This window comes from Aythya marila (genome assembly GCF_965140915.1).
Source record: "Aythya marila genome assembly, chromosome: 1".
NCBI classification, from domain to species: domain Eukaryota; kingdom Metazoa; phylum Chordata; class Aves; order Anseriformes; family Anatidae; genus Aythya; species Aythya marila.
This window is the reverse complement of record NC_139042.1, coordinates 63,952,021-63,975,948: the sequence shown is the minus strand read 5'-3', so window position 1 is coordinate 63,975,948 and position 23,928 is coordinate 63,952,021. Positions and strand designations below refer to the sequence as shown.

Sequence of the window (23,928 nt, the reverse complement as noted above, 5' to 3'; positions counted from 1 at the left end):
TCATCAAGAGCATTATTAAAAGCAGTGCAAAACAGGGAGGGAGCTAGCAATTAGACAATTAACCTGGACAATTGCAGGTCTAGTGTTGAAGCTGACTTCCTGGACTGTCAGCATTATAAATATTTCACATAGCTGGACATGCTTTCTTTAAAGAGGCTGAGTTTATTATTGCTTTTTGAACCGTGACCCCTACAAGGTCTCTCAAAGAAGGCTGTGGGCCTGGGATTTAGGAATGGATGCCTCAGTTTTGCCCCCTTTTTACTGCATGGGATCAATCATGCACGAGGAAGAGAGATTCCTTTTGAAGCTCCTGCTTAGAGTAACAGTAGGGAGCACTTCAGAAAGCCCAATGGATGTAGCTGTAGGGGGAAGGAGCTGAGCCTAAAGCTTTTCTGCCTCCAGCAGTGGCAAATCCTGAGCTCAGTTCCTACCAAGGTATCAAGATGTGCAGTGAGCCAAGCTGGTTGTAAAGTTAGCACTAAAGATGGTCAACTGCTGTCCTGTCAGGCGGGCTACCCTCCTGGTGTTGCAACCACTAGGGACAACGTGGTGCCAATTGCACAGAGATGCTGACCAGCATCAAGGCACTCAACCTGGTCTGCATGAAGGCAATTTCATGTCATGAAAAGCAAAAATTTCCTCCAGTGACTCCTGAGCCAGCTCTCAGATTCTCCTCTGCACCAGCGCTAAGACTTTTAATCCTCAGCCTGGCAGGTGTTGACAAACTTTGTAATCCTCATCATTTAAAAAGCAGAGGGAAAAAAAATGCTATTTCTTAATTTAAATTAAAACCAATGTGTAAAGAAATCACCATTAATAGGGCTAATAATAAAACAGAGGGTTAACTCTGGCAGGGTGTCAGGTGGCTGCTGCTTACAGAAACAAGGTGGATACTTCATTATTTATTTATTTTTTTAATAAAGGTGGGAGGAGTTGTGGAGATGTTGTCGGTAGTGCTTAGGTACAGCAGGAAACTTGTGCATGTCAGCGGGACGCTAGAGACTGAGGAGGGGATGAATTTTTAACGCAGCCTGCTCGCAGAGATATGACACGACTTGGGGACAGCCCAGTGGCCTCAATTTGACCAAAGTGCCTGGAACTTGCAGAAAAACGAGAGGGGCACACACCTCCAGCAAGCTGGCTGCTGCTGGGAATTAAGCTGTGGGGCAACCGCCTTACGGCTTAAATAAATAAATAAATAAATAAATAAACAATAATAATTTATATCTCGTGTCTCAAACTTTGCAGCCTGTGCATCTTAAGGGCTGCTCCCAGCTAGTTGCTGAGGGACCCTTTGCAAACTCATTTCCTACAGCCCTGTCAGGGAGCCCCCAACGGCCGCCCACAACCGGAGCCATAACGGCCGCCCCGCGCATGCGTCATGGCCCCTCCCTGCCCCTCCCCGCCCCTCCCCTCACTGTGGCGCCGGCTCCTGCGCATTCGGCGGGGGCGGGGCCGCCGCCGGGCGCCCGCGCTGTGGGGGGCGGAATTTGCGTAAGGCGCGGCGGCTCCTGCGCACCCTCCAGTGGGGCGGGCGCCGCAGGGGCGCGCGGGAGCGTGCGCAGTGTGCGCAGTGAGCGTAGCGCGCGCTGCGTGCTGCGTGCTGCGCGCGCAGCGTTCCTAAGGCGTGGCCGGCGGCCGGCCGGGAGCGGTTGCGGTTGCGTCGCTGCGCGGCGCGGCGCGGCGCAGAGCGGGAGCCCGGAGCTCGGCCGGGCTCAGCGCTGCTGCCGTCGCCATGTTGAGGCGCAGCAAGGCCGAGGTGGAGCGCTATGTCGCCTCCGTGCAGGCCGCCGCGCCTTCTCTGAGAGAGGTGAGCGAGGCCTCGCCGCTTCCCTTGGCCGGTGGGGGGGGAGGCGGAGGGGGTCCCGGGGGGGTCCCGGTGGGGTCCCGGTGGGGTTGGGGATGGGGTGGGGGGGGAGGGGGGGGTCCCGGCGTCGTGAGGGGAGGGTTGGGGCTGCCCCTGCCCCGCGGCGCCTCACGGGGAGGAGGGGGTTTATAGCCGCCTTCAGGTTTCGGTTTCCTTTCCGTGTGGGGGTTTCTGGCCGGCCGCTGGCTGAAGCGACAGCGCCGACGGAGGGGGAGCTGGGGGCGCACAGCCCCGCTCCCTGTCACCCAGCGGGCCCGGGGGGTGGCAAACGCCAGCCGTGCCCATGATGGCTGGGAAGCGCTCAGCCGACTGATGCAATTCAGCGGGCCCTAATCCTGAGGGATCCCGGCCTGCCCCTCTGAGTTGGTTTTAATCGGCGTGAATATGCCCGAGCTAGCCGTGGTGCGTTAGGGACTGCCTGCAGGGCCTGTGCCTACCGTTCGTGCCTTTCCCAGCAGCAGCAAAGTTGTCCTGTGACTTAGTTTATGCGATTTGGGCGCTGTTTAGGCTAGGCAGCGTCAAGTGCATCGCCGCCGGATTCACAGATACGTTTCCCACCGTTTTGATACTCCCCGGTGGACTCAACAAAAAATATTTCCTCTCCTTTTCTTGTGCTCAAGGCCACCGCGCGCGTTTAGTTTTGACTTTCGAACGATGCTTACAGCTGACTGTGTAGCACAGTCCACCGTGGGAATAGTTACTGGTTTCCTTGTTGTGTTGATTTTGGAGGGAAGGGTCTTACAAGGCTGCAAGCGTTTATTTTGAGGTTGCTTTTCATCCCTGTACACAAGGTGTCAAGCATGAGTCCACTCTGGCGTGTCACTGATCCCTTGTGATACCTGAAAATATGGACTGAAAACTAGGAGGCCTGCTTTCATTTAAATTCACTTCTTAAAGTTTTACATAGATAACTTGGGGGTGGGAGAGGGGTGGGGAGTAGCAATTTGAATGTATTTAGAATGCAGGCAGTTGATTCACGTTTTGCGTCATTAGGCCTAACTATCTCCAGTATTTTGGAGTTCACAGACAAAACCTGCTTTTTTGATCCGATGTTGGGAGCTCAGATTTTAAATACATATTTGAAAATAGCTTCTACCTTGAAGTTTTTGCTGGTGACTTTGTAGTTCTCTAGCTCATTTCTTCCTGCCCATGCTTCTCCCATCTTGCCCTCTTGCTTGCTCAGTTTTCTGTTTTGCTTTTTCTCACTTTCGTTTCCTTGTTTTATTCCTCCTTAAATACCTTTCATCTTTCATCCCCGGAACAAGTGTGTTCAAGTTATCTCAGACTGATGACATTAGAAATAAATTACTGTATCGATGCATTTTGTATATAAACTGAGAGTAGGAGGGATTTCTTAGTTGGGGAGAAAGCATTTACCTGTATTTAAACAGTTGTATGTGATATGTACTAGAGCAGGACTAAGTAACATCTTTTTGTTTACTCTGTCAGATTTTAGGGATTCTTTTTGCAACATTGTTACATTGGGGGGAAAAAAACAAACTGTACTTTAAATGTAGCAGACTCCCTTCTTCTACACTCTTTAGTCAGAAGTGTTTGTGAAATGTCAGAAGTATTAAGGCTTGTTGCTTGCTTCACCAGTAACCTCAATTTCACGTTAGTAGCCTTGGCCAGTTACTGGAAAAACATTGTTTTCCAAATCCCACATCTTTCAAAACCAAACTTTGGGTATGAGGAGCGGACTGGAGCTGATAACTAGTTATCAAATTCAGTCTCTCAAAAGTATCAGAAGGGTCTTCCTATTCAATTACTTTAAAAGTGTTGTACATCTAAATGTGCTTGTTGTGTGTTTTCCTTTCAGAAGTCTTTAAAAGGATTCTTCTTCGCTAAGTTGTATTTTGAAATACAGGAGTATGAACTGGCTAAAAGGTAACACATGTTGCTGTGTTCTGCTATTCTGTTCTCTAAAGTACATTAGAAAAGCTAAGTGAATATGAAGTAGACTGGAGAAATCAAGATCACTATCATGCTGCTTTACAGTAGCAGTAGATGTGGGTATCAAGTGCTGTTTAAATCTTTATAAAACAGCAACTTAGATAATTAGTTACGTGATATTGAAAAACTTGCTGTTTGAAATGGCTTTTATTCCATTGTATTATGAAGTAATTACAGTTACAGTTTCTTTCTTTTTTTTTTTTTTGTTAATAAATACCAATACTTGCTGGCAAATAAGTAGTGTCTGTACATGTAAAAATAACGTTCTGTACTTTAAGGTCCAGACCAGTTATCTAGAACCAACCATGTCTGCATTTCCTGTATCACATGTTAAATTCCTGCCCTGGTTCCATGGAGGCTGGGGTTGAGGACAGAGGGACTCATATTATTGAGGAATATTGATCCTCTTTTTCCTGCTCCATAGATACATATCGACATACCTGAGTGTACAGCAAAGAGATCCGAAAGCACACAGGTTTCTTGGTCAAATTTATGAAGCTGAGGACAACGTAGAAAAAGCTTTTGGATGTTACAAGGTAAGTACTCCACCGACCTCCGATGTCCTGCTTTAATCTATTGTAAAGGGACTTTTAAAATCAATCTGTTCTGGACTTTTCTTAAATGCATAGAAGAAAACATGTTTGTGGAAAAAGTGTAATATGTATGCTTTCTGTTGCCAAAGGTGTATATGACATACTGCAGAGGGGATTCTTCATTTGATGTGTTTTGCTTCATCAGTATTTTTTTTAAGATGATTCTTTTGTGACCTAGACTGGGTCTTTGTGCTACCTGCTACTAAATTCTTTCCATATCATACATTGCCCTTTGGACTAGGGAATTTGACAACAGTCACAGATTCTTAGCAAGGGCTCAGGTGACAGCAGTAATCTAGTTGCTACTGGAAGACTAGACCTAGGGTGTTTTCTAGTTGTTCGTATTTATTGCTTTTTTGGGGGGTTTTGTTTGGGGAGGTGTGAGATGGGGCAGGGCGAACATAATTTACATTTATTTATATGATTGCCCAATGAAAAATTCACCTTTGTTCAGGTTTTGGGGAGGGAGAGGATGTGCTCAAAAGTTTTGCAGCCAATACATCCCAGCTTGTCGTAGTGTGTGACTTAATTATAATTTTCTTCAAAAATGTCTATATGGAGTTAGACTAAAGGTACTTAAGAGTCCAGCTGCCTGCGTATAGCTGCTGGTGGGGGCAGAGTAGCTGGCTTCTGCGTTTTTTCCCTTTGAAATTCTTTCTTTTCTGAATTTTTGCTCTTTTGAGTTGCAGCAGATGTATCTGGGTGCTGTAGACTAGTGATGCATTTAGAAACTGAGGTCTTTCTTAACTTATTCAAAAAGTATTTACTAATAGATCTGTCTAATTTGAATACCTGTGTCTTTTCAATGACTGTTGTAATTTTCTTTCCCATTCTGTGTGGATTGCAAGATCAAGTTACCTTTTTTTTCCTGACTTTTTTTCCTGTGTGTGTGCATGGGGAAAACTAGCGTTCTGTGGAGTTGAACCCAACGCAGAAAGATCTGGTACTGAAGATAGCGGAGTTACTGTGCAATAATGACGTCACTGATGAAAGAGCAAAATACTGGGTTGAAAAATCTGCTAAGTTGTTTCCTGGAAGCCCTGCTGTGTACAAGTTGAAGGTAAATGCCAATTTCCAACCTCTGTTCTGTGACGTTAAGAAGCTTCTAGCATCTGACTGGAGGAGCACTTTTCCCGTGTCATCTTCTGTAAAACTCCTGGCTAAATTATTTTAGGATCTTGAGTATTAAATCTAATGGAATTAATATTCTTTAGATGTAATTCTTCTAGAATTTATTCTATTTTTCTAGATTTAATATTCTTCTATTTAAAGAAATGTTAATTTCTCTGCCATTTGACACTTCTGTCTAGCTTTCAAGAAAACTGCAACTGCAGGCTTTCGTACACTTCTCAAGGTTTCAGGGTTGATAGTCTTCAAAAATGCAGGAAAATCATGTTAGTAGTCACATCCAAGAAGTTAAGACTAGGTAGGCAGTTCTCTATTTATTGTGTGACTGGCAGGAAGGTATCAGGCCTGAGAACTCAGACTTCCTTGCTCTCTATGCTGCTTTTTTGTTTTCTAAATTTGGATTAAATACAGCAGAAAGTAAGGAATGCTCTAACTCTCAATTACTGTGTAAAAGCCTTCAGTCGCACAGTCTCACTTTTGCACAGGTATTAATTTTGTGTAACACAGCAGCAATGACACTTAGTCTTAAGATGTTTGTTTTAGACAGGCTATTCTGTGGCAGGATATGCTGCCTTTGAACCAAATGGTTTCACAAGCTGAACATACCATCCATAAGAGACAAATTCTGTTTTTTTTCCTTATTTTAAATGTTTGAGTGTTTCATTAAGCTTCGTAATAACTGGAAGCTTTTCAGCTTTAATAGTTTAATGTAGTTTGTGTGGTGGAGGCAAGAGTTGTCTGTTAATGTAGTTGTTGAAAAGGCCCACATGCAAGATGAAATATTAATGCGCTGCCTTCATGTTCAATAGGAGCAGTTGCTGGATTGTAAAGGTGAAGATGGATGGAATCAACTTTTCGACATGATTCAAGCAGAGCTCTATGCAAGACCAGATGATATCTACATTAACATCAGACTAGTTACACTCTACCGCTCAAATAATAGGCTAAGAGATGCTGTTCTCCATTGTCAGGAAGCAAAGAAGAAAATACCTTTGCAGTCAAGCTTGGAATGGTGCTCCTGTGTCATAGAGACATTTGAGGTGTGTAATCATATTTTGATATTGTAATTATCTTCCATATCCTTTAAACTGGATAGTTTGTGTCTCTTAGTTAGTTACACTGACAGCTGTTTCGCAAGTGATTTAACTCCTTCAAATGCAAATTAGTGGAACCACTCAAATTACAAAGTACTTCTTTGGAGTTTTCTTCCTAGAGTTAAATGTTACGGAGTTGTTTAGTTTCTAATTTCAGGGACCAAACTGTTCAGGCAAATAGTTCCCTGGAATTTTGCTGTTGAAGAATATCTCAGTAGTGGAAATAGATTACGCATTAAATGATAATGATTTGTTTTGGAGAAGTACTGTCTTTGCCTTTATGGAAGGATGACTGTTCCTTATCCTCTGAACCTTCTTCTTTAGGAATACCTGGAATCTGTACAAGACTTGGAGTCTGATAAAAGTAATTGGAAAACTATCAAGAAGGATCATCTGCTGGCCTATTGCAGCTTTCTTAAAGTGACGCTATCTTCTAGAGACATGCAAGAATGCAGAAGTGCATTCGAAAGGTATTGTTTTAACTTCTCTGTATTTAAAGCAAAACAAAAAAACTATGAATTGCATGTATTTTTCTAGGTTGCAAAACAAGCTTCAATTTCATTGTGTAACCAGTTTGTGGATGGGAGAGGAGACTCTGTTTTAGAATAAAGAAAGGTTCCTAATAGGCTTGAGCCCCAAGCCATAAGTCTTGTTTGAGTAGTCAGCCCATAACCATGAGGAAGACTCAATATTATCTTGGGTCAATTACCTTCTTGCCCTTCAGTAAGAGAATGTTCTGTACCTCAGCAACTGTCTCATTAAAATTTCCCAGATGCTTGTGTATCAGCTTTGTCCTGGTCAAGTTAACGCAATACGTGCTGGAATAATTAAAAACTTTAGGTATATAATATAATTGGAAGGGAGGAAGCTGCCTGCAGTAAGAACATTCACCTTCAGAGAAAACTGGATAGTGTTTCAGGGCTAGCTGGTTTCAAGGCATATCGTCTGTGTCACAGGTGAAGTAGTATAAAACAACATTTGTAGCCAATTTGTTGATGAAGAGCTATGTTCCCTTAGATCTACGTTCTCTTCTTTCTGTTACCTTCTCTGGAGACGTTCAAGACCCATCTGGATGTCTACCTGTGCAATTTGCTCTAGGGAAATCTGCTTTGGCAGGGGGGTTGGACCCAATGATCTCTCAAGGTCCCTTCCAACCCCTACAGTTCTGTGATTCCCTTTCTCACTAACTTCTATTGTCATAGCTTTGTTCCTTGCTTAGGTGATGATTGTTACCTTTTTTTTTTAAAAAAAAAAAAACAAAAACAAACAATGTTCTTCGGTCTGCTCTTCTTGAATGAGTATATGAAGCAATACAGGTAATGGTTGAGGAATAGGTAATGTCCAAAGACATTTTCATTTCTCCCCCCCCCCCCAACGTTGACCATAAACATGTAGTCGTTCTTCTAGCATTTCCTTAGAGTCCTTCAAGGTACTTAGATCTGAAGCACTTCTGGATCGTGGCAATGTTAACAGCTATTATAGTTTTGTTAGGTTACTGAAAGAGTGTGTTGACTGTTTATTGGAAAGCTGCTCCTGAGTGGAGATTATTTACTGGCCTGCAGCTATTCAGATTGCTGCAGTACCTCTTATTTGGAAGAACCGGTCTAACTGTATTTTGGTCTGTCCTTTTGGTAAGTGAAGTGAATTTTACTTCAACAAGCAAAGCTGAGAGCTTTAGGAGTTTGAGACAGTTACTCTGCCTTCTAGTTAACTCGAGTTACTTGATTCACAGTTAAATAACACCGACCCAAATCATGCTATAGCTTTTACCAGGACTTTGCTCAGAATGAGTCTTTTCTATGTTTTAGCCTTGATCGTGTGCTTCACTCAGTGAAAACCTATGTGAATGGGACTGACGAGTTATCTCGTACCTTCATTGAAATGAAAGGACAGTTATACATGTATGCAGGAACCTTGCTACTGAAAATGGCTCAGGAGAATGAGGCACAGTGGAGAGAGGCGTGTGAACTGGCAGCATTGTGTTACTTGATAAGTTTCCAGGTAAGTTGTTTTTTAGTGTATGCCTTTAGTTGATGCGGTTCTTGGAATGCTCTGTTAAACATCTGTATTCTGAAAATTAATTAGTGTTTGTAAGACTCCCTCCTCACCAAATCTTATTATTCCACAATTCTTTAAAAGATTTCAAGTGACATCACTAGAATAAAAGTGTATCGTCAACTGTGCTTTTCTTGTCAAAAGTAAATTGACTCTTAAAGGCTAATGAGTGTATTTTCTGCAGTCTGTTCTTTTCTGCAATACAGCTGAAAACATAATGAATAGTAAGCTTATTGGTGTAAGGAGGGAAGAAGATGAACTGAGTAACTCCCATATTCTTGCTTAGACAGCAGAACTAAAAAAGTGTGCTATTTGCAATAGATGCATTTGTCCACCTCATATATTTCCAAGGATATGTTATATAGTACCTTCAGAATTGGTGCATTTTTCTTATTTTTTTTGTGCTTGTTTCCTAACTTTTGAGACTAATTTAAGTGATCTGCTTTGTATAGTAAAGAAGCTATAACAATTCTTCACCAGGTTCCTAAACCAAAGTCAAAACTAATAAAAGGGGAGCATACTGGACAAGATACGCTGGAAATGTTGGCCTGTGATCGGAAAAGCCAGTCTGGTAATGAAAAATAATTAAAATCCCTTAGTTCCATTTTAGTCTTATGAATAGCTACTTTAAGAATCAAGTGACTCTTGTTAAAGAATACACGTTGTGTCTTGAAAAACACAGTAATACTCTCTGGATTCTGACTACGTATAAAATGCAAAATAGTAGTTTGATCCTGACATCTAATGTTTTCTTCCTCCTCTTCAGCATGGTGGCAGACTTCATTCTTTCTTTTCAAGTGAGCTTTTTCTTTTTATCTCCAGGACACTAAAGTAGAATTGAACTTTTTAGCATTTCCTAATCTGAAAATGGCTTCTGCCTGCTGGTTCTATTTTACAAGTATTGTTAGCCCAAGCATAAAAGAAAATACTACTGTTTCTCTGTCCTTTCCATCCCCTTATTTGTTCATCAGGGTTGCTGTTTCTATTGCTAAGCTTAGGCAGGCTTTCAATCTACATGCTCTATAGCCCCTAGATGAAAACAAACGAGAAAAAAAAAAACAATAGAACAGTAGACATCAGGTTGAATTGTTCCAGAATGGATTTTGATAAGATCAACTCCGACTTGTATTATAGCTACTTATTTTGAATACAGTTGCAATGCCCCTAGAACAATAATTAAAAAAAAAAAAACAAAAAACACTCTGTAAATCCAGTTCTCCAGGAAAACCAATGCCTTGGGACTGGTGTCACTAAAGGCTTAGAAAGCCTATGTGCTGAAACACTGACCTAATTACAGAGAGGATATAACTTACCAGTTTGTGAGTTTCATAAGGGGAAATCTTGATTCTCAGCCTCCAGTAGCAAGAACAGCCCACTGTATCAAATGTTACTTTCCTTAATGAAGTTCACTCATTTATCTATGTGATGTTTTTGTTTTCTAGGCCATATGCTGCTGAAATTGAGCCATGGCAAGGAAGACTTCCTGAAAGAGGTAGTGGAATCTTTGGCAAACAAAAGTGGTTCATCTACACTATTTGATCATCTCTTCAAGAGTGGAGTTTCCAGAGAGAGGTCTTTCCTTGGTACAGAGGATATCGGAAATATCAGTACGCAAGCACCAGTGCAAGTGGAACTTCATAAATATGATGCTGGTAAGAGGTGTTACTCTCTGAAACTCAGCATAAACATGACTGTCTGTACCAGAGGTTCTTCTAGAAATACTTCGTATTGCAGTAAGAGACAGATAGCAACACTGAACAGCTAGTATGGCCCTAATCACTCCAAAAGAGTGATATGTAAGGAGTTTCAATTTATGCTGTAACATGTTGCTGAGAAGCAGTATTGTTATGCTTGGTTCTTAAGAATCTGTCACATACTTCCCTACTTCTATCCTTTCTGTGTTCTCTAGCTTGTTCTGATCCATTTTCATTTGCTGCTGCCTGTTTAGCTTTGTGTTTGGACATCAGTAAGCGTCAACGGGAAGGCAGGTCTGTCTTCCTATGTGACCTATGAATACAGGCTTATGAGCACCAAAAAAAAGTAACTTTAGGAGGAGTTGCAAACTAGTAAAAACTTCTCATTTTTTGAACTTGACTTGATGATGAAGTCTGGTTTTGAATTTTGGTGTAATAAGGTTAGAGTACTAGTAGTTTTTTTTACCTGGCTGATAATTTTTATTAACTTTTAGGCTGTTAAATCTGTTGTGCATACTACCTAACTCTCTTAGGTAATTTTAGATAATAAGGCTTACAGTCCTTTATCTTAAATAACTAAAAGCTTATACTACCACTACCTCTCATAAGCAGTTTATTTATGGTATTTTTTGTTATGTATTTTAAAACAACGAAAGTCTGTGTGTATTGCATGCAGCCTACAGATTTTCCCTGATAAGGAAATAAGTGCAAAAACATAATTGCCAAAAAAAGTCTGGCTTTAAGTTAGAAACTGTGTTCAAGTTATTTTAACATTGCTGAAGATAGAGATTTCACGAGCATTACAGTGTTGCGAGGACATTTGTTGTCGACGGAAGGAAGACACAGACGCTCAATATGAGTGATCAGTGAACTTCGATTTATTGGATAGCTCAGTCGTCTTTTATCTAATTCAATATAATTAGCTCATACATATTGCAAAAGCTAAGCTCATGATTGGTTAGTGCATTTCTCTATTTTATCAGCTAGTTTCTCACTCCCATCAACCGAAATAACACAGTTAGTGCTTTCCCAAACCTCCAACGGATATCGTGTCCTTGTGCCTGATTAGCTCCCAGACGTTACGTACTTTCTCAGACTCATATGAGCTGCGTTCGATACTTTCTTAACTCACGACCTCCTAGCTGCTCAACATTCACATGACCTACTTCACTTAACCATTCCTCCACAATTCCCCCGTTTTTAATTTGGGCTACAAATGCCTTTTCAGTGAGTTGTTCAAGCTTCCTAGATAAGCAGTTAAAGACTACCTGCGCAGCAATTATAATCAACATAATTATAAGCAAAAGGTGAAGTCCCTCTTTGATTAAGTAAAAACCCATCCCCCTGCAGATTTAAGCCAATCATCAAACCAATTATTCTGTATCGTAATTTTTTGTGTATGATCCCTTAGCCATTTCAATTGATTGTGAATTGATTGACCATGATCAGAGAGATTAAAGCAACACATTCCTTCTACATCTTCACATCCATGTCCTTGCGCTAAAAGCAAAAATCAATTGCAGCCCTATTTTGTAACACAGCATGCCTAAGACTATCCATATCTTGTGCCATTTCGGTAATAATCTCAGTTGTTACATTTGATTGTTTAACAGCCCAACAAGCAAGCTTATTAATGCTAGTCAAAGCATGTGCAGTTCCTACAGTCAGAAAAAGATCCATTAAGCAGAGTAATACTGGCAGAATATGGTGCTAACATTTCGCTCAGTTCCTTTGGATCCCCTATTGGGACCCCAAACAAGCATGTTCTGAAAGGATACATAACATAACACAACTATACAACTTAACCCTCATAACACTACAATTACTGTAAGCACTTAATGGTAACACAATTAATAGTAAGTAACACAACTTAATAGTAACACACTTAAACCTAATCACTTGATGGTGATCGAAGGCTGTTCTTGACAGTTGTCGAGGTGTCACAACCCACGTCATTGTCAGAATAATTATCAGGAACCTCTTCCTCGTCGTCTTCGGCGTGTGCAGATTCTAAAGCTGCTTCAGTCCACTTTGCAGTGATCCACTGGGTACCTGTTTCCGGCACCATTTCAAAATCTCTATAACATTTTATAGCATTTTTGCAAGTAACCCTTTAACCACATTTATCACAGTACTACATGCAATGATGATTGACACCACAGCGAACAGAATCTTTAATCCCCCTTTGACTAATCCCAGTAACCATCTATGCATTGTTTCAAACAAATCAGTGAACCATTGATTGAAAGGATTGTTACCATATTGACTCTTTCTCATGTGCTCTTTCAAGAAAGTAATGGATTTGTGAATTGACTCATTATGATCAAAAAGTTTTAAACAGTACGTTCCCTTAAGTTTCTCCAAGTGGCTACTTCACACAATGACTCCATACTTGTGAAACATGATTTTGCTCGACCAGTACTAATTTCCTATGATTTCAGCCTGTACTATGGCAATAAATGGGCTCTCACTAACACAGTACACAGCACACTTGCACACCCAGAGCACACTTGCACACTCAGAGCACACTTGCACACCCAGAGCACAATTGTACACTCAGAGGCCTCTGGCACATCTCACTCTCAATCATACCACAACCGCAATCATACCACAAGAATATAATTTAGAATGATAAGCAAACAATACGTGCGGCCAATATAATTTAGAATCATAACCAAACAAACAAGTATTGTCTCTCATTGTGTTCCTCCTGAAGTGACTTGCAACACTTTGTTTTAAAACTTTACCCTTACACAAATACTTTCAACACAAAATACCTGGACATTTAAGAATAACACATACAATTATTAACACTCCAGTTAGTATCCCTTTTGCATTGCAAGGTAAACCTCTTATAAAAAGAATGCCAGAGAGAAGCAGCACAGCCGCCGCTGCTTCCATCAGACAGGCTGCAGGGTCCTGATGTCCGTCCCTCTGCTCTGTGCCAACTCGCCTCACGGTGAGGGTCGGCTGCCGTTTGATTCCGCGGACTGAGGGGGGGGAGGCTCCCATTGCCCCGTAGCCCCCTGAGGCAGCGTTACCGTTCTCACTGAAGGCGGCAGTGGGCAATGCCCAGCTCCAGCACTTCCCGGCAATCCCAGTCGCTCTGTAGCGGTAGCAGCAACTCTCTGCTCAGCCTGATGTATAACTAAGGCGTTAGTGACTGCTCTCCAAAGCTTCAATAACTTTTCAGCAGCCTTATTTTCATCAATAACTTCATCAAACAATTTGTCCCCAAATTTACGCCACTCTGTTTGTTCAAAAACTGTATCAGGATTGATAAAACAACCCAGCGCTACTCCATATGCTAATAATCCTGGTAAATCCTTTTTGCAGTCTATAAGCTGCGCGCTCCACTTTTCTAAAAAGCATTTGAGCAAATCATATGCCGCTTGTCTCTCCATACCTTTATATACGTCGGTACCGTTGCAGCCTTTGCAAAGACCTCGGCGGCACTTTCCGGCGGGACCCTCTATAGGCTCATCCCGGGTGCGAGGACTCCTTTCCGAGCTGCGGGTGCGGGGGTTCCAAGTTTTCGTCCCTTTCACCTTTCAGACCTCGGGTGCGGGGATTCAGCAATTTTTCATCCTTTTCACCTCCTGAGCTGCGTTGCAGGACCGGTTCCTGTATTCCGTCCAACCGTGGCTCGCAGGTTCAACTCCAGCGGAGTCCCTGTTCCCGTTCAGATTTGTCCCTGTTTGGGCGCCATTTGTTGCGAGGACATTTGTTGTCGACGGAAGGAAGACACAGACGCTCAATATGAGTGATCAGTGAACTTCGATTTATTGGATAGCTCAGTCGTCTTTTATCTAATTCAATATAATTAGCTCATACATATTGCAAAAGCTAAGCTCATGATTGGTTAGTGCATTTCTCTATTTTATCAGCTAGTTTCTCACTCCCATCAACCAAAATAACACAGTTAGTGCTTTCCCAAACCTCCAACGGATATCGTGTCCTTGTGCCTGATTAGCTCCCAGACGTTACGTACTTTCTCAGACTCATATGAGCTGCGTTCGATACTTTCTTAACTCACGACCTCCTAGCTGCTCAACATTCACATGACCTACTTCACTTAACCATTCCTCCACGTTACAGAACTAGAAAAACTGCAGTACTCCTGTTTAATACATTAGTTTAATCTGCTGCCTCAAAATGAAGAGGCTAAAATTTAAAATCCTTACGCATTTCAGTGGAAATGTTATCTCCATAATACACTTAGCTTGTGCACTCCATGAAGTGGATGCTGCTTCTTCAGAAGATATTTATATAATATAAATAGATGCCGAAATCACTTCATGCTACGTCTTATTTTTAAAATGCTTATTTCCAGCTTAGATGAAGGCAAAAAGATGGGAAGAGACTGCTAGGAAGCTCCTTCAGTGTGATATATATACTAAAACTCTACTTTTCATTTAAAGAAATCTGGCTTCAATCAGATGCAAGTCTTCCTAATTAGGATGCAGGTATTAACTTCCTACAACTTTGTTTTTGCATAGGTGCCGTTCGAATGCACAATGGTAGTCTCCAGCACCTCGTGTGGCTTTGTTTGCAGTGGACCTTGATGTCAGCATTACCCCCAGTGCGCAGATGGCTAAAACAAATTTTTCACTTGCCCCAAGAAACATCAAGACTAGAGACAGATGCTCCTGAATCCATTTGCCTGTTAGACCTTGAAGTAAGTAAATTTTCCCAGTTCTTAGATGTACTATGCAGTTTAAGAGTTTCTGTTATTTAATACCTTTTATCTTTTAATTTTACAAAAATAGGTATTTTTGCTTGGAGTGGTATTCACTAGCAACTTACAATTGCAAGAGAAGTTTAACGCTCGCTACAGTGCACATCAGCCTCAGTTCTTGCCATTGCCAGTGTGCAAACAGCTCTATACTGAAAAGCAAAGAGCCTGGTGGGATGCTGTTCGTACTCTTACGCAGAGAAAAACAATGTAAGGCTTTTTAAGGTTGGAAATATCCAAAACCGGGGTTTTAGTAGCTTCTGCAAGGGTATCATGAATTGATCCCCATAGATTATGTGTAAAATTAAATTCATTTTTCTTGATGTATTTTGGACATTGAAGTCTTACTGCTGGAGGGGCTTGAGACACTTAAAAACTTCCTAAAAATGGGGTTTTAATTTCTAATAATGCATTTCTAAGCTAGATGTAGGTTAGGACTAAAACAGAGAAAATAAGGAACACTAATTGTGGAATATTTCTTCTGATATGCAGACCAGGAACAGCAGTAAAACTGAGGCTTGTAGTACAGCATGGAATAAGTACTCTGCGAGCACTGGAGAAACATGGCCTTCAACCTGCCTTAATTATACATTGGGCAAAAACACTGCAAAAAACCGTAAGCTAAGATTATTTTAAAATATGTATAACGTGATGTGTTTTTTCTCTTCTTCTGTGAACTAAACAGTAAATAAAATCAGATGAGAGAACTGTGATTAATTTTATCAGTTAAGTTAGTTGCTCTAGTCACCCTAGTGAGTTCTCTCTCCCTCAGTACTCTCTTAATGCTACTTTTAACTGTAGTGCTATTTTCTACCAGTATGTTGCTTTACATAGTTCTGTGGAGAGGTCCCCTGAAGTTTATCACAAGTATTAGAGAAGATAATTAGTATCTTACTGGTTCAGAGAACAATATGTATGAATAGCATTGGGTTTGAATTTGTTGAGGTGACCTGCCTTTATTCCCTGTTCTTCAACAGGGCATTAGCCTTAACTCCTTTTATGACCAAAAGGAGTACATTGGACGAAGTGTTTACTACTGGAAGAGAGTCTTGCTTATGCTGGAAACAGTCAAAAAGAAGAGAAGTATTCCTGAACCTACTGAACCTCTCTTCAAACATTTCCGTAGCATTGACATTCAGGTACAGATTGATTAATCTAAAATTGAAGTAAGAGGGGTTATATCACAAAAATCTTAATGTATATCTATGTATAAGTGTGTATATGTACGTTGGTTGGGGTTTTCTTGCCTTCTATAGCTCTATGGTGTTATTAACAGTGATACTTGGTAGTAAGTGCATGTCTGATAAAGGCAGGGGAATCTTTCCTTATAACTTTATTTCTAGTTTTAAAACTATTTGATTGGAAGCCTCTTGAACTCCCTTAGTACCAACTTCCTTTTAAAAGTGTTTTCCTTGTATTACAGGAATAAAAAATTAGTAATATCGTTAACCTCCACCTGCCCGATTATTTAGTGGATGTTCACATGCACTTTCTGTTCCAAGTATTGAGTTAGGTATGACTCATGTTTTGCTTTGTAGGTCTCGCAGGTTACAGTCTATGAAGAAGAGGCACGTATAGCATTTGCAACGTTGGATGCAGTTGATGGCAGAACTGATGATGCTTTGTTAGCATTTGAAGCTATTAAGAATCCAGTTTCATACTGGAATCTTGCTATAGTAAGTTCATAAACTTCATTACCTGCAAATGCTTTTTCTTCACTTGCAATCTGGCTGATTCTAATTAACATGCATACTCTTAGATCTTCCAAAGAAAGGCAGAGGAGATTGAGAATGGTGCCATGTTGCCAGAAGAACAAGAAGAACACAAAGCTTATCTTCTTAAAAGCAAGCGTTATCTAATGAAGATCTTAGATGAAAGCTCCTCAGATATGTCAGTAGCTGAGAAAGTAAGTACTTCTTGCCTAAAAGCTTGTTCTGAGAGATGCATTGGTTTATCTTACTATTTTAAAATGAAACCATTTGCCTTCAAGTCAAATTTTTTAGACCAGATTTTACTTAAAGGCAAGTTAAACTTACTTTTTCTCATGTGATAAGTAACCCGCATAACACTAGTGGGCTAGCAGATTCTGGCAAACTTCTGTAAGATACCAGATCATGCAGTACTCTGTGGTTGACAGCTTCGTTGCCAACAAATAGCTTTTGCCTGTTATTTTCTTGCAGAGGTTAATAGTTTCCAAATAAAATCAAAGCTTGTGTGAATTGTTCTGCTATATTAACTTTAATAGATTTAGAGCTTTGCTGAGAAAACAGTGTTTCTGTAATGAAAACCTTGTGAATTGTTCAACCAGAGATCAAAACGTAGTCTCCTCCTCTGAGGAAGAACGCAATCATGGTTTGCATTTCAAATAACTTTCTAGCTGCCGGTATCTGTTGAAACCGTGAGGGAAATGTTGGATGCAGTGACTCAGGAACTCGGAGAGAATGATGAAGAGGGAAGTCTTGCCTTCGGAAATGATCTGTCACCAGCTATAGAATCAGAAGTGAAACATTCCACTCCATTGTCTGATAAGTTCTCTGTCTCACCGACTAAGAGCTACAAGGTACATTAGCCAGATATTATTTTAGGGAAGTGTTAGATTTGAATAAAAATTCAAAAGGTTAAATGAACTTTTCTTCCACTCCCCAGTTTTCTCCTAAAACTCCCCCTCAGTGGGCAGAAGATCACAGATCTATACTCCAAATGATCTGTCAGCAAGTGGAAGCTTTAAAGGTAAACAACTTTGTCGCCACGTTCAATGCAGATCAGCTCATCTTTTTGTTATAGTAAGGACTCAGTGATCCTAGCATGAACTAATGCTTGCTTGCTAGGCCACCACGTAACTCAGTGACAATATCTTCTGTAAACATCTACCTAAAATGAGAGCAAGAGTAAAACTTGTTGCCTAAAAACCCCGATTTGGGACTCAGTTAGGGGTATGGAGGCAAACCTTCCAAAGACTGTGTGTGCAGAAAGTTCTTCTCTCATCAGCTTGGGTATCATCCAGTTGGTTCTGGGATTTTTGTTTCTGGCTTTAGAAAACACTCCCAGCATATTGTATAGCATAAACAGATCTTGGATTATTCCAGCAGCCACCTCTTGATTTTTTTTTCAGAACTTGAACATGATTGTAATTAGTGTAGGTATTGCTCCTTATGCTTTCTTCTACAAGTGCCTGTATATGCAGTTACATTGTCTTAATCGAAACATTGTCTTAATAGAATGAGATGCAAAAAATGAAACTCAGTAATTCCAACTCAAATGTGTCATCTCATCGGTGGCCTGGTGAAAGCTATGGAGCAGACTCTATGTCAGATAGCTATCAGAGAGCACAAAATCTTCATGAAGCTCCATTAACAGGTAAGTTGTTGCTGATTTTTTAATTAAACACTTAGCTAAACTGAGGTAGACTTGATAAAATATAGCAGAAATGTTTTAAGGTTCACAACTAAAACTGATCTCTGGGGAAAATCCATTCAAAACAACTGAATCTGGATATAACCTCTTCTGGTGTTCATTTTCAGTTGCTACTACTGGCCCATCCGTTTACTATAGCCAGTCACCTGCCTATAACTCTCAGTACCTTCTCAGAACTGCTGCAACCAATGTAACACCAACAAAGGTAAGGATGAATGTATTCATTCAAGCTGTTCCTACTGGTCTACATAAAAGAGTGATTTTGATCGTTTTGAATGACTGCTTGTAGTTGAATGTAACTACATTCCATGGATAGCGTTTGTTAAAATGGAGGTAGCTGATGATTGATCTTTCTGCTTTTTCTTTAATGTGGGGCTCAGGCAGAGCGGCTGGCAAAACAGGTCTGTAAATGTGCTAATGCGTGTCTCCTGCTGGGTACGTGTGATGGCACTTAAGTTTTTTCCCAAAAGTAATATAGGAAAGGAGCGTTTTGCTTATCAAAAAAAATCAAGCCTCAAAAACACCAAAGAGCCCGTTCATCTTTTGCTCCTCTTTAGTGCTTATTTTCAGATGCCATTCAAGATCTAAAATAATCAATTTAAGGTAAGCTCGTAAGTTTAAGTCTAAACTAATTTTAAAATGTGCACTGTTCTTAAGAGTGCATGTCTATGTGGGCTCTAGCATAGTAATACCTTGTTCTCTGTCATCATAACAAAAAAAAGGTGATTGTCACCTGCTATTTCTTTAGGCACCTGTCTATGGCATGAACAGACTTGCACCTCAGCAACATCTATATGCTTATCAACAACCAATTCATACACCACCTCTGCAAAACACCTCTGCGTGTGTGTTTCCCCAAGACCTATATGGCACATCTTTACGTTTTGACGCTCCTGGGATCATTTCTCCTCGTGGAGCTGGTGATTACTACAATTACAGTGTTCCACAGGCAAGCACAAACCCACAGCTCCCCGGACCTGGCTATTTCACAAAGCCTTCAGTTGCACCAGCAACTTTAAAACCTGCCGAATCAAAACCGATAGAATTTCCAAAATCTAAATTTGGACAGCCCGGAACAGCAGAAGGGTCAAAACCACGTCTGCCAACACCAGCACAGTCAAGTCAACCAACAACTTTTAAATTCAACACTAACTTCAAGTCTAATGATGGAGACTTTACCTTTTCTTCTCCTCAAGCTGCTGCACAGCCTGCTAATGCAGGATTTAACAGCAGTGAAAGCCTTTTAGGTCTTCTGACATCTGATAAACCTTCACAAGATGATAGATACGCCGAGCAAAAAGCAGTTAACCCCACAGCTAGTCAAAGAAACTCATTCAATTTTGGCAATAAACATATTTCAGGCATCCCTTTTACAGAAGGCATGGCACAGAATGCACATAAAAACTTAGCTTTTGAGAAGAGTGAAATGTTTAATTTCCAAGAACAAAACAAGTCTTTATTTATGACTCCAACTTCTGATTTGGCCAATAGAAGTCATGAAACGGAGGGAGGAAGCACCATTGGAGATGAGAATGACGATGGTCCTCATTTTGATCCTGTGGTGCCCCTCCCTGACAAGATCGAAGTAAAAACAGGAGAAGAAGATGAAGAACAATTCTTCTGCAACAGAGCCAAACTGTTTCGTTTTGATGCAGAATCTAAGGAATGGAAAGAAAGGGGTATTGGAAATGTGAAAATACTGAAGCATAAAGTTTCTGGCAAATTCCGTCTCTTAATGAGACGGGACCAAGTACTGAAAATCTGTGCAAATCACTACATAAATACCGATATGAAGTTAACTCCAAATGCTGGATCAGATAGGTCATTCGTATGGCATGCTTTGGATTATGCAGACGAGTTGCCAAAACCAGAGCAGCTTGCAATTCGGTTTAAAACACCAGAGGAAGCAATGCTTTTCAAAAACAAGTTTGAAGAGGCTCAGAACATTTTAAGAACCTTAGGATCAAATGTTGACACACCTGTGACTCAGAGTAGTGGGACTGCAAAAGAAATGACAAGTCAGGATATCAAGAAATCTAACGTATCGACCTCAGGGACCCTGAATTCTGTATTTCAATTTCCAAAAGATGGAGTGACCAGTGAATCTGGTAACAAAGTCAGTCTTCCTGACTTGTCATTCAGAAAGGAAGCTCAGCAAACGTTTTCTTCTGCTGGATTTGGACAGTCACCCTTGAAGAAGGCTCAATGGGAATGTAAGGTATGTTTAGTTCCAAATGACACAACTGCAAAGAATTGTGTATCGTGCCAAAGCCCAAATGCAGATACGTGGCAAGCACATGGCACCCCACCAACTGAATCTACTCCAAATTTCAAAGCCAGTGGTAACACTGCGCAGGACAAATTTGGTTCTGCCTTTGCTAAAAAAGAAGGTAAGTGGGACAGCAGCATGCGTTCAGTGAGAAATGAACCTGTTGCCTCCCAGAATCCAAGCAAAATGAATACAGAAGTATCTTCTCAAATTTCCTTTAAATTTGAGTTAGATGCTCCAAAGACTACTCAAAATGACTTAGGAACTGCTTTTTCTAAAAAAGAAGGTCATTTTGGACTAGGCCTACAGAGCACTCCCATTGAAGCCAATGATGAAAACTCTCATTCTGGCCAGAATCCTAAATCACAAAGTCAACCAAATGTGCCTGTGCCTCCTGTTCAGGCACTTCCAGCTCCCAGCCTCAGTTCTGGTGCTGATGCAACCAAGCCACAGAAGAATACGTTTGCTGAGCTTTTTGCTAAAAAGGAAGGCCAGTGGGATTGTAATACTTGTCTTGTAAGGAATGAAGGTTCTTCACCAGCCTGTGTAGCTTGTCAAACACCAAATCCATCTGCTAAGTCTGTTAGTGATGCTTCATCAGCATCTACTTCTGATTTGAAAAGTAAACTATCTGAACCTGCCAAAGGACAAATAGGAACAGGTTTTAAGTGTGATTTCTTAGGAAAGGGCTTTAAGTTTGGTCATGCTGAGCAAGGCAAGACACCAGCATTTACGTTTCAAATTCCTGCTGATTCTGAAGCAAAGTCTGCAAAGGAAGGATTTAACTTTTCAATGTCAGTGCCATCAAGTGGATTTAAATTTGGCATACAGGAACCTAGCAAAAATGCCACTAAGAAAGATGATCCATCCAAAGAGTGTGCAGCTGGCTTCTTAACAAATGTTGATGAAAAAGACAAAAAGGAACTGCCTTCAGATAGTGGAATTTCCCTCCAATCTCAAGAAACTGCAAGCAAGGAGAAAGTTGAGTTTGTTTTTGGCCAAAATAGCAGCACTTTTGCAGAGCTTGCAAAAAGTACTGCTGGGGAAGGCTTTCAATTTGGCAAAAAGGACCCTAACTTCAAAGGCTTCTCAGGTGCAGGTGAAAAGCTGTTTTCTTCGCAGCTTTCTAAAACGGATCACAAAGCCAGCACCTCTGCTGATCTTGGTGAGAAAGATGATGATGTGTATAAGACTGAGGATAGCGATGATATCCATTTTGATCCTATAGTTCAGATGCCTGAAAAAGTAGAACCGTTCACAGGAGAGGAAGATGAGAAAGTGCTATACTCACAAAGAGTGAAGCTGTTCAGGTTTGATGCAGAAACAAGCCAGTGGAAAGAACGTGGGGTGGGCAACCTGAAGATTCTTAAAAACGAGGTTAATGGCAAAGTAAGAATATTAATGCGACGTGAGCAAGTACTGAAGGTGTGTGCAAATCACTGGATAACAACAACAATGAACTTGAAACAGCTCTCTGGCTCTGACAAAGCATGGATGTGGATGGCCAGCGACTTCTCTGATGGTGATGCGAAGCTGGAACAGCTGGCAGCAAAATTCAAAACACCAGAGCAGGCTGAGGAATTCAAACAGAAGTTTGAAGAATGTCAGAGGCTACTACTAGATATACCACTACAGACACCCCACAAACTTGTCGATACAGGTAGGACAGCTCAACTTATACAGAAAGCAGAAGAAATGAAGAGTGGCTTAAAGGATCTCAAAACATTTCTGACAGATGACAAAACTAAACTGACAGAGGAGGAAAATGTCAACTCTGCTTCTGTCAGCAGTACTTCCGATTTGGTTGTAAAGCCCCAAGCTGAAAGTACCGGGCCTGCTCTGGAATGGGACAACTGTGATTTGCGTGAGGAAACATTGGATGACAGCGTAAGCAGCTCCGTGTATGCATCACCTCTTGCAAGTAGCCCTGTACGGAAAAATCTATTTAGATTTGGGGAGTCTACTACAGGCTTTAATTTCAGCTTTAAATCTGCCTTGAGCCCATCCAAATCTCCTTCCAAGCAAAACCAGAGTAGAACGTCTGTAGGCACAGATGAAGATTCTGATGTTACTCAAGACGAGGAGAGAGATGGGCAGTACTTTGAACCTGTGGTACCTCTGCCTGACCTCGTGGAGGTGACCAGTGGTGAGGAAAACGAGCAAGTTGTCTTCAGTCACAGAGCTAAACTCTACAGATATGACAAAGACACTAATCAGTGGAAAGAGAGAGGTATTGGGGAGATCAAGATACTGCAGAACTATGACGACAAACAAGTGCGTATAGTAATGAGAAGGGACCAGGTACTAAAACTCTGCGCCAATCACAGAATAACACCAGATATGAATATGCAACAAATGAAAGGAACTGATAGAGTGTGGGTGTGGACCGCGTGTGACTTTGCAGATGGAGAACGGAAAGTTGAGCTTCTAGCTGTGCGATTCAAACAGCAAGATGTGGCAGACTCTTTCAAGCAGATTTTTGATGAGGCAAAGAATGCCCAGGAGAAAGGAACACTGATAATACCCATTTCCTCTCGTGCCAATACACCAAAAGAATCTCCGTGTGGTAAAAATGCTGTAGCTGTACTGGAAGAAACTACTAAAGAAAGAACCGACCTCAGCCATGGCGATGATACTTCCGATACAACTGTAGAGGCCTCAGAGGTGTCGAGCACATCTGAAACGCCAACAAAAGCAGTGGTTTCTCCTCCGAAGTTTGTATTTGGATCTGAATCTGTCAAAAGCATTTTCAGTAATGAAAAGTCAAAGACATTCACATTTGGAAATACTTCGGCAACTGGCTCTCTCTTTGGGTTCAGCTTTACTCCTCCAAGAAAAGGCGAAAGCAGTATTCCAGCATCGCAAAAGGAAGCAGCTGGACCAAGAAGCTCCAGTGCACTGCAGAAGCCTCGAGACGGCAAGGCAGACAACTTGGCTACTTCAGCACATGATGGGCCTGCCAACTTCTCATTTAGAATTCTGGAAAAAGGTGAGTATCCTTTGAACTAATATTTTTTTTTCAGCTATGCAACTTATTAAGCAGTTATCTCCTAATGCTACTCACACAACTTTTTTGTCCCAATAATACACCTCTCTTTCTTTCCAGCATACTTTCTCTCCCCTTCT

At 41.2% G+C, this 23,928-nt stretch overlaps 1 protein-coding gene across 3 annotated transcripts in view; it reads left to right on the top strand.

Annotated features, from left to right (window-relative positions):
• Positions 1-1,566: 1,566 nt before the first annotated feature.
• Positions 1,567-23,928, top strand: part of RGPD4 (RANBP2 like and GRIP domain containing 4) — a 35,001-nt gene continuing 12,639 nt past the window's right edge. For 2 of the 3 annotated variants that reach the window (XM_082776471.1, XM_082776470.1), the window contains exons 1-20: positions 1,567-1,810; positions 3,687-3,754; positions 4,245-4,356; positions 5,321-5,473; positions 6,351-6,581; positions 6,960-7,105; positions 8,444-8,636; positions 9,171-9,261; positions 10,133-10,342; positions 14,884-15,062; positions 15,154-15,329; positions 15,612-15,735; positions 16,097-16,258; positions 16,658-16,795; positions 16,879-17,025; positions 17,497-17,679; positions 17,766-17,849; positions 18,338-18,476; positions 18,641-18,738; positions 19,282-23,791. In XM_082776471.1, coding sequence (XP_082632597.1) covers positions 1,736-1,810; positions 3,687-3,754; positions 4,245-4,356; positions 5,321-5,473; positions 6,351-6,581; positions 6,960-7,105; positions 8,444-8,636; positions 9,171-9,261; positions 10,133-10,342; positions 14,884-15,062; positions 15,154-15,329; positions 15,612-15,735; positions 16,097-16,258; positions 16,658-16,795; positions 16,879-17,025; positions 17,497-17,679; positions 17,766-17,849; positions 18,338-18,476; positions 18,641-18,738; positions 19,282-23,791 — 7,219 coding nt within the window. In that variant the 5' untranslated portion in view covers positions 1,567-1,735. The remainder of the gene's footprint in view (positions 1,811-3,686; positions 3,755-4,244; positions 4,357-5,320; positions 5,474-6,350; positions 6,582-6,959; positions 7,106-8,443; positions 8,637-9,170; positions 9,262-10,132; positions 10,343-14,883; positions 15,063-15,153; positions 15,330-15,611; positions 15,736-16,096; positions 16,259-16,657; positions 16,796-16,878; positions 17,026-17,496; positions 17,680-17,765; positions 17,850-18,337; positions 18,477-18,640; positions 18,739-19,281; positions 23,792-23,928) is intronic. The other variant, XM_082776472.1, reaches the window with a different exon arrangement.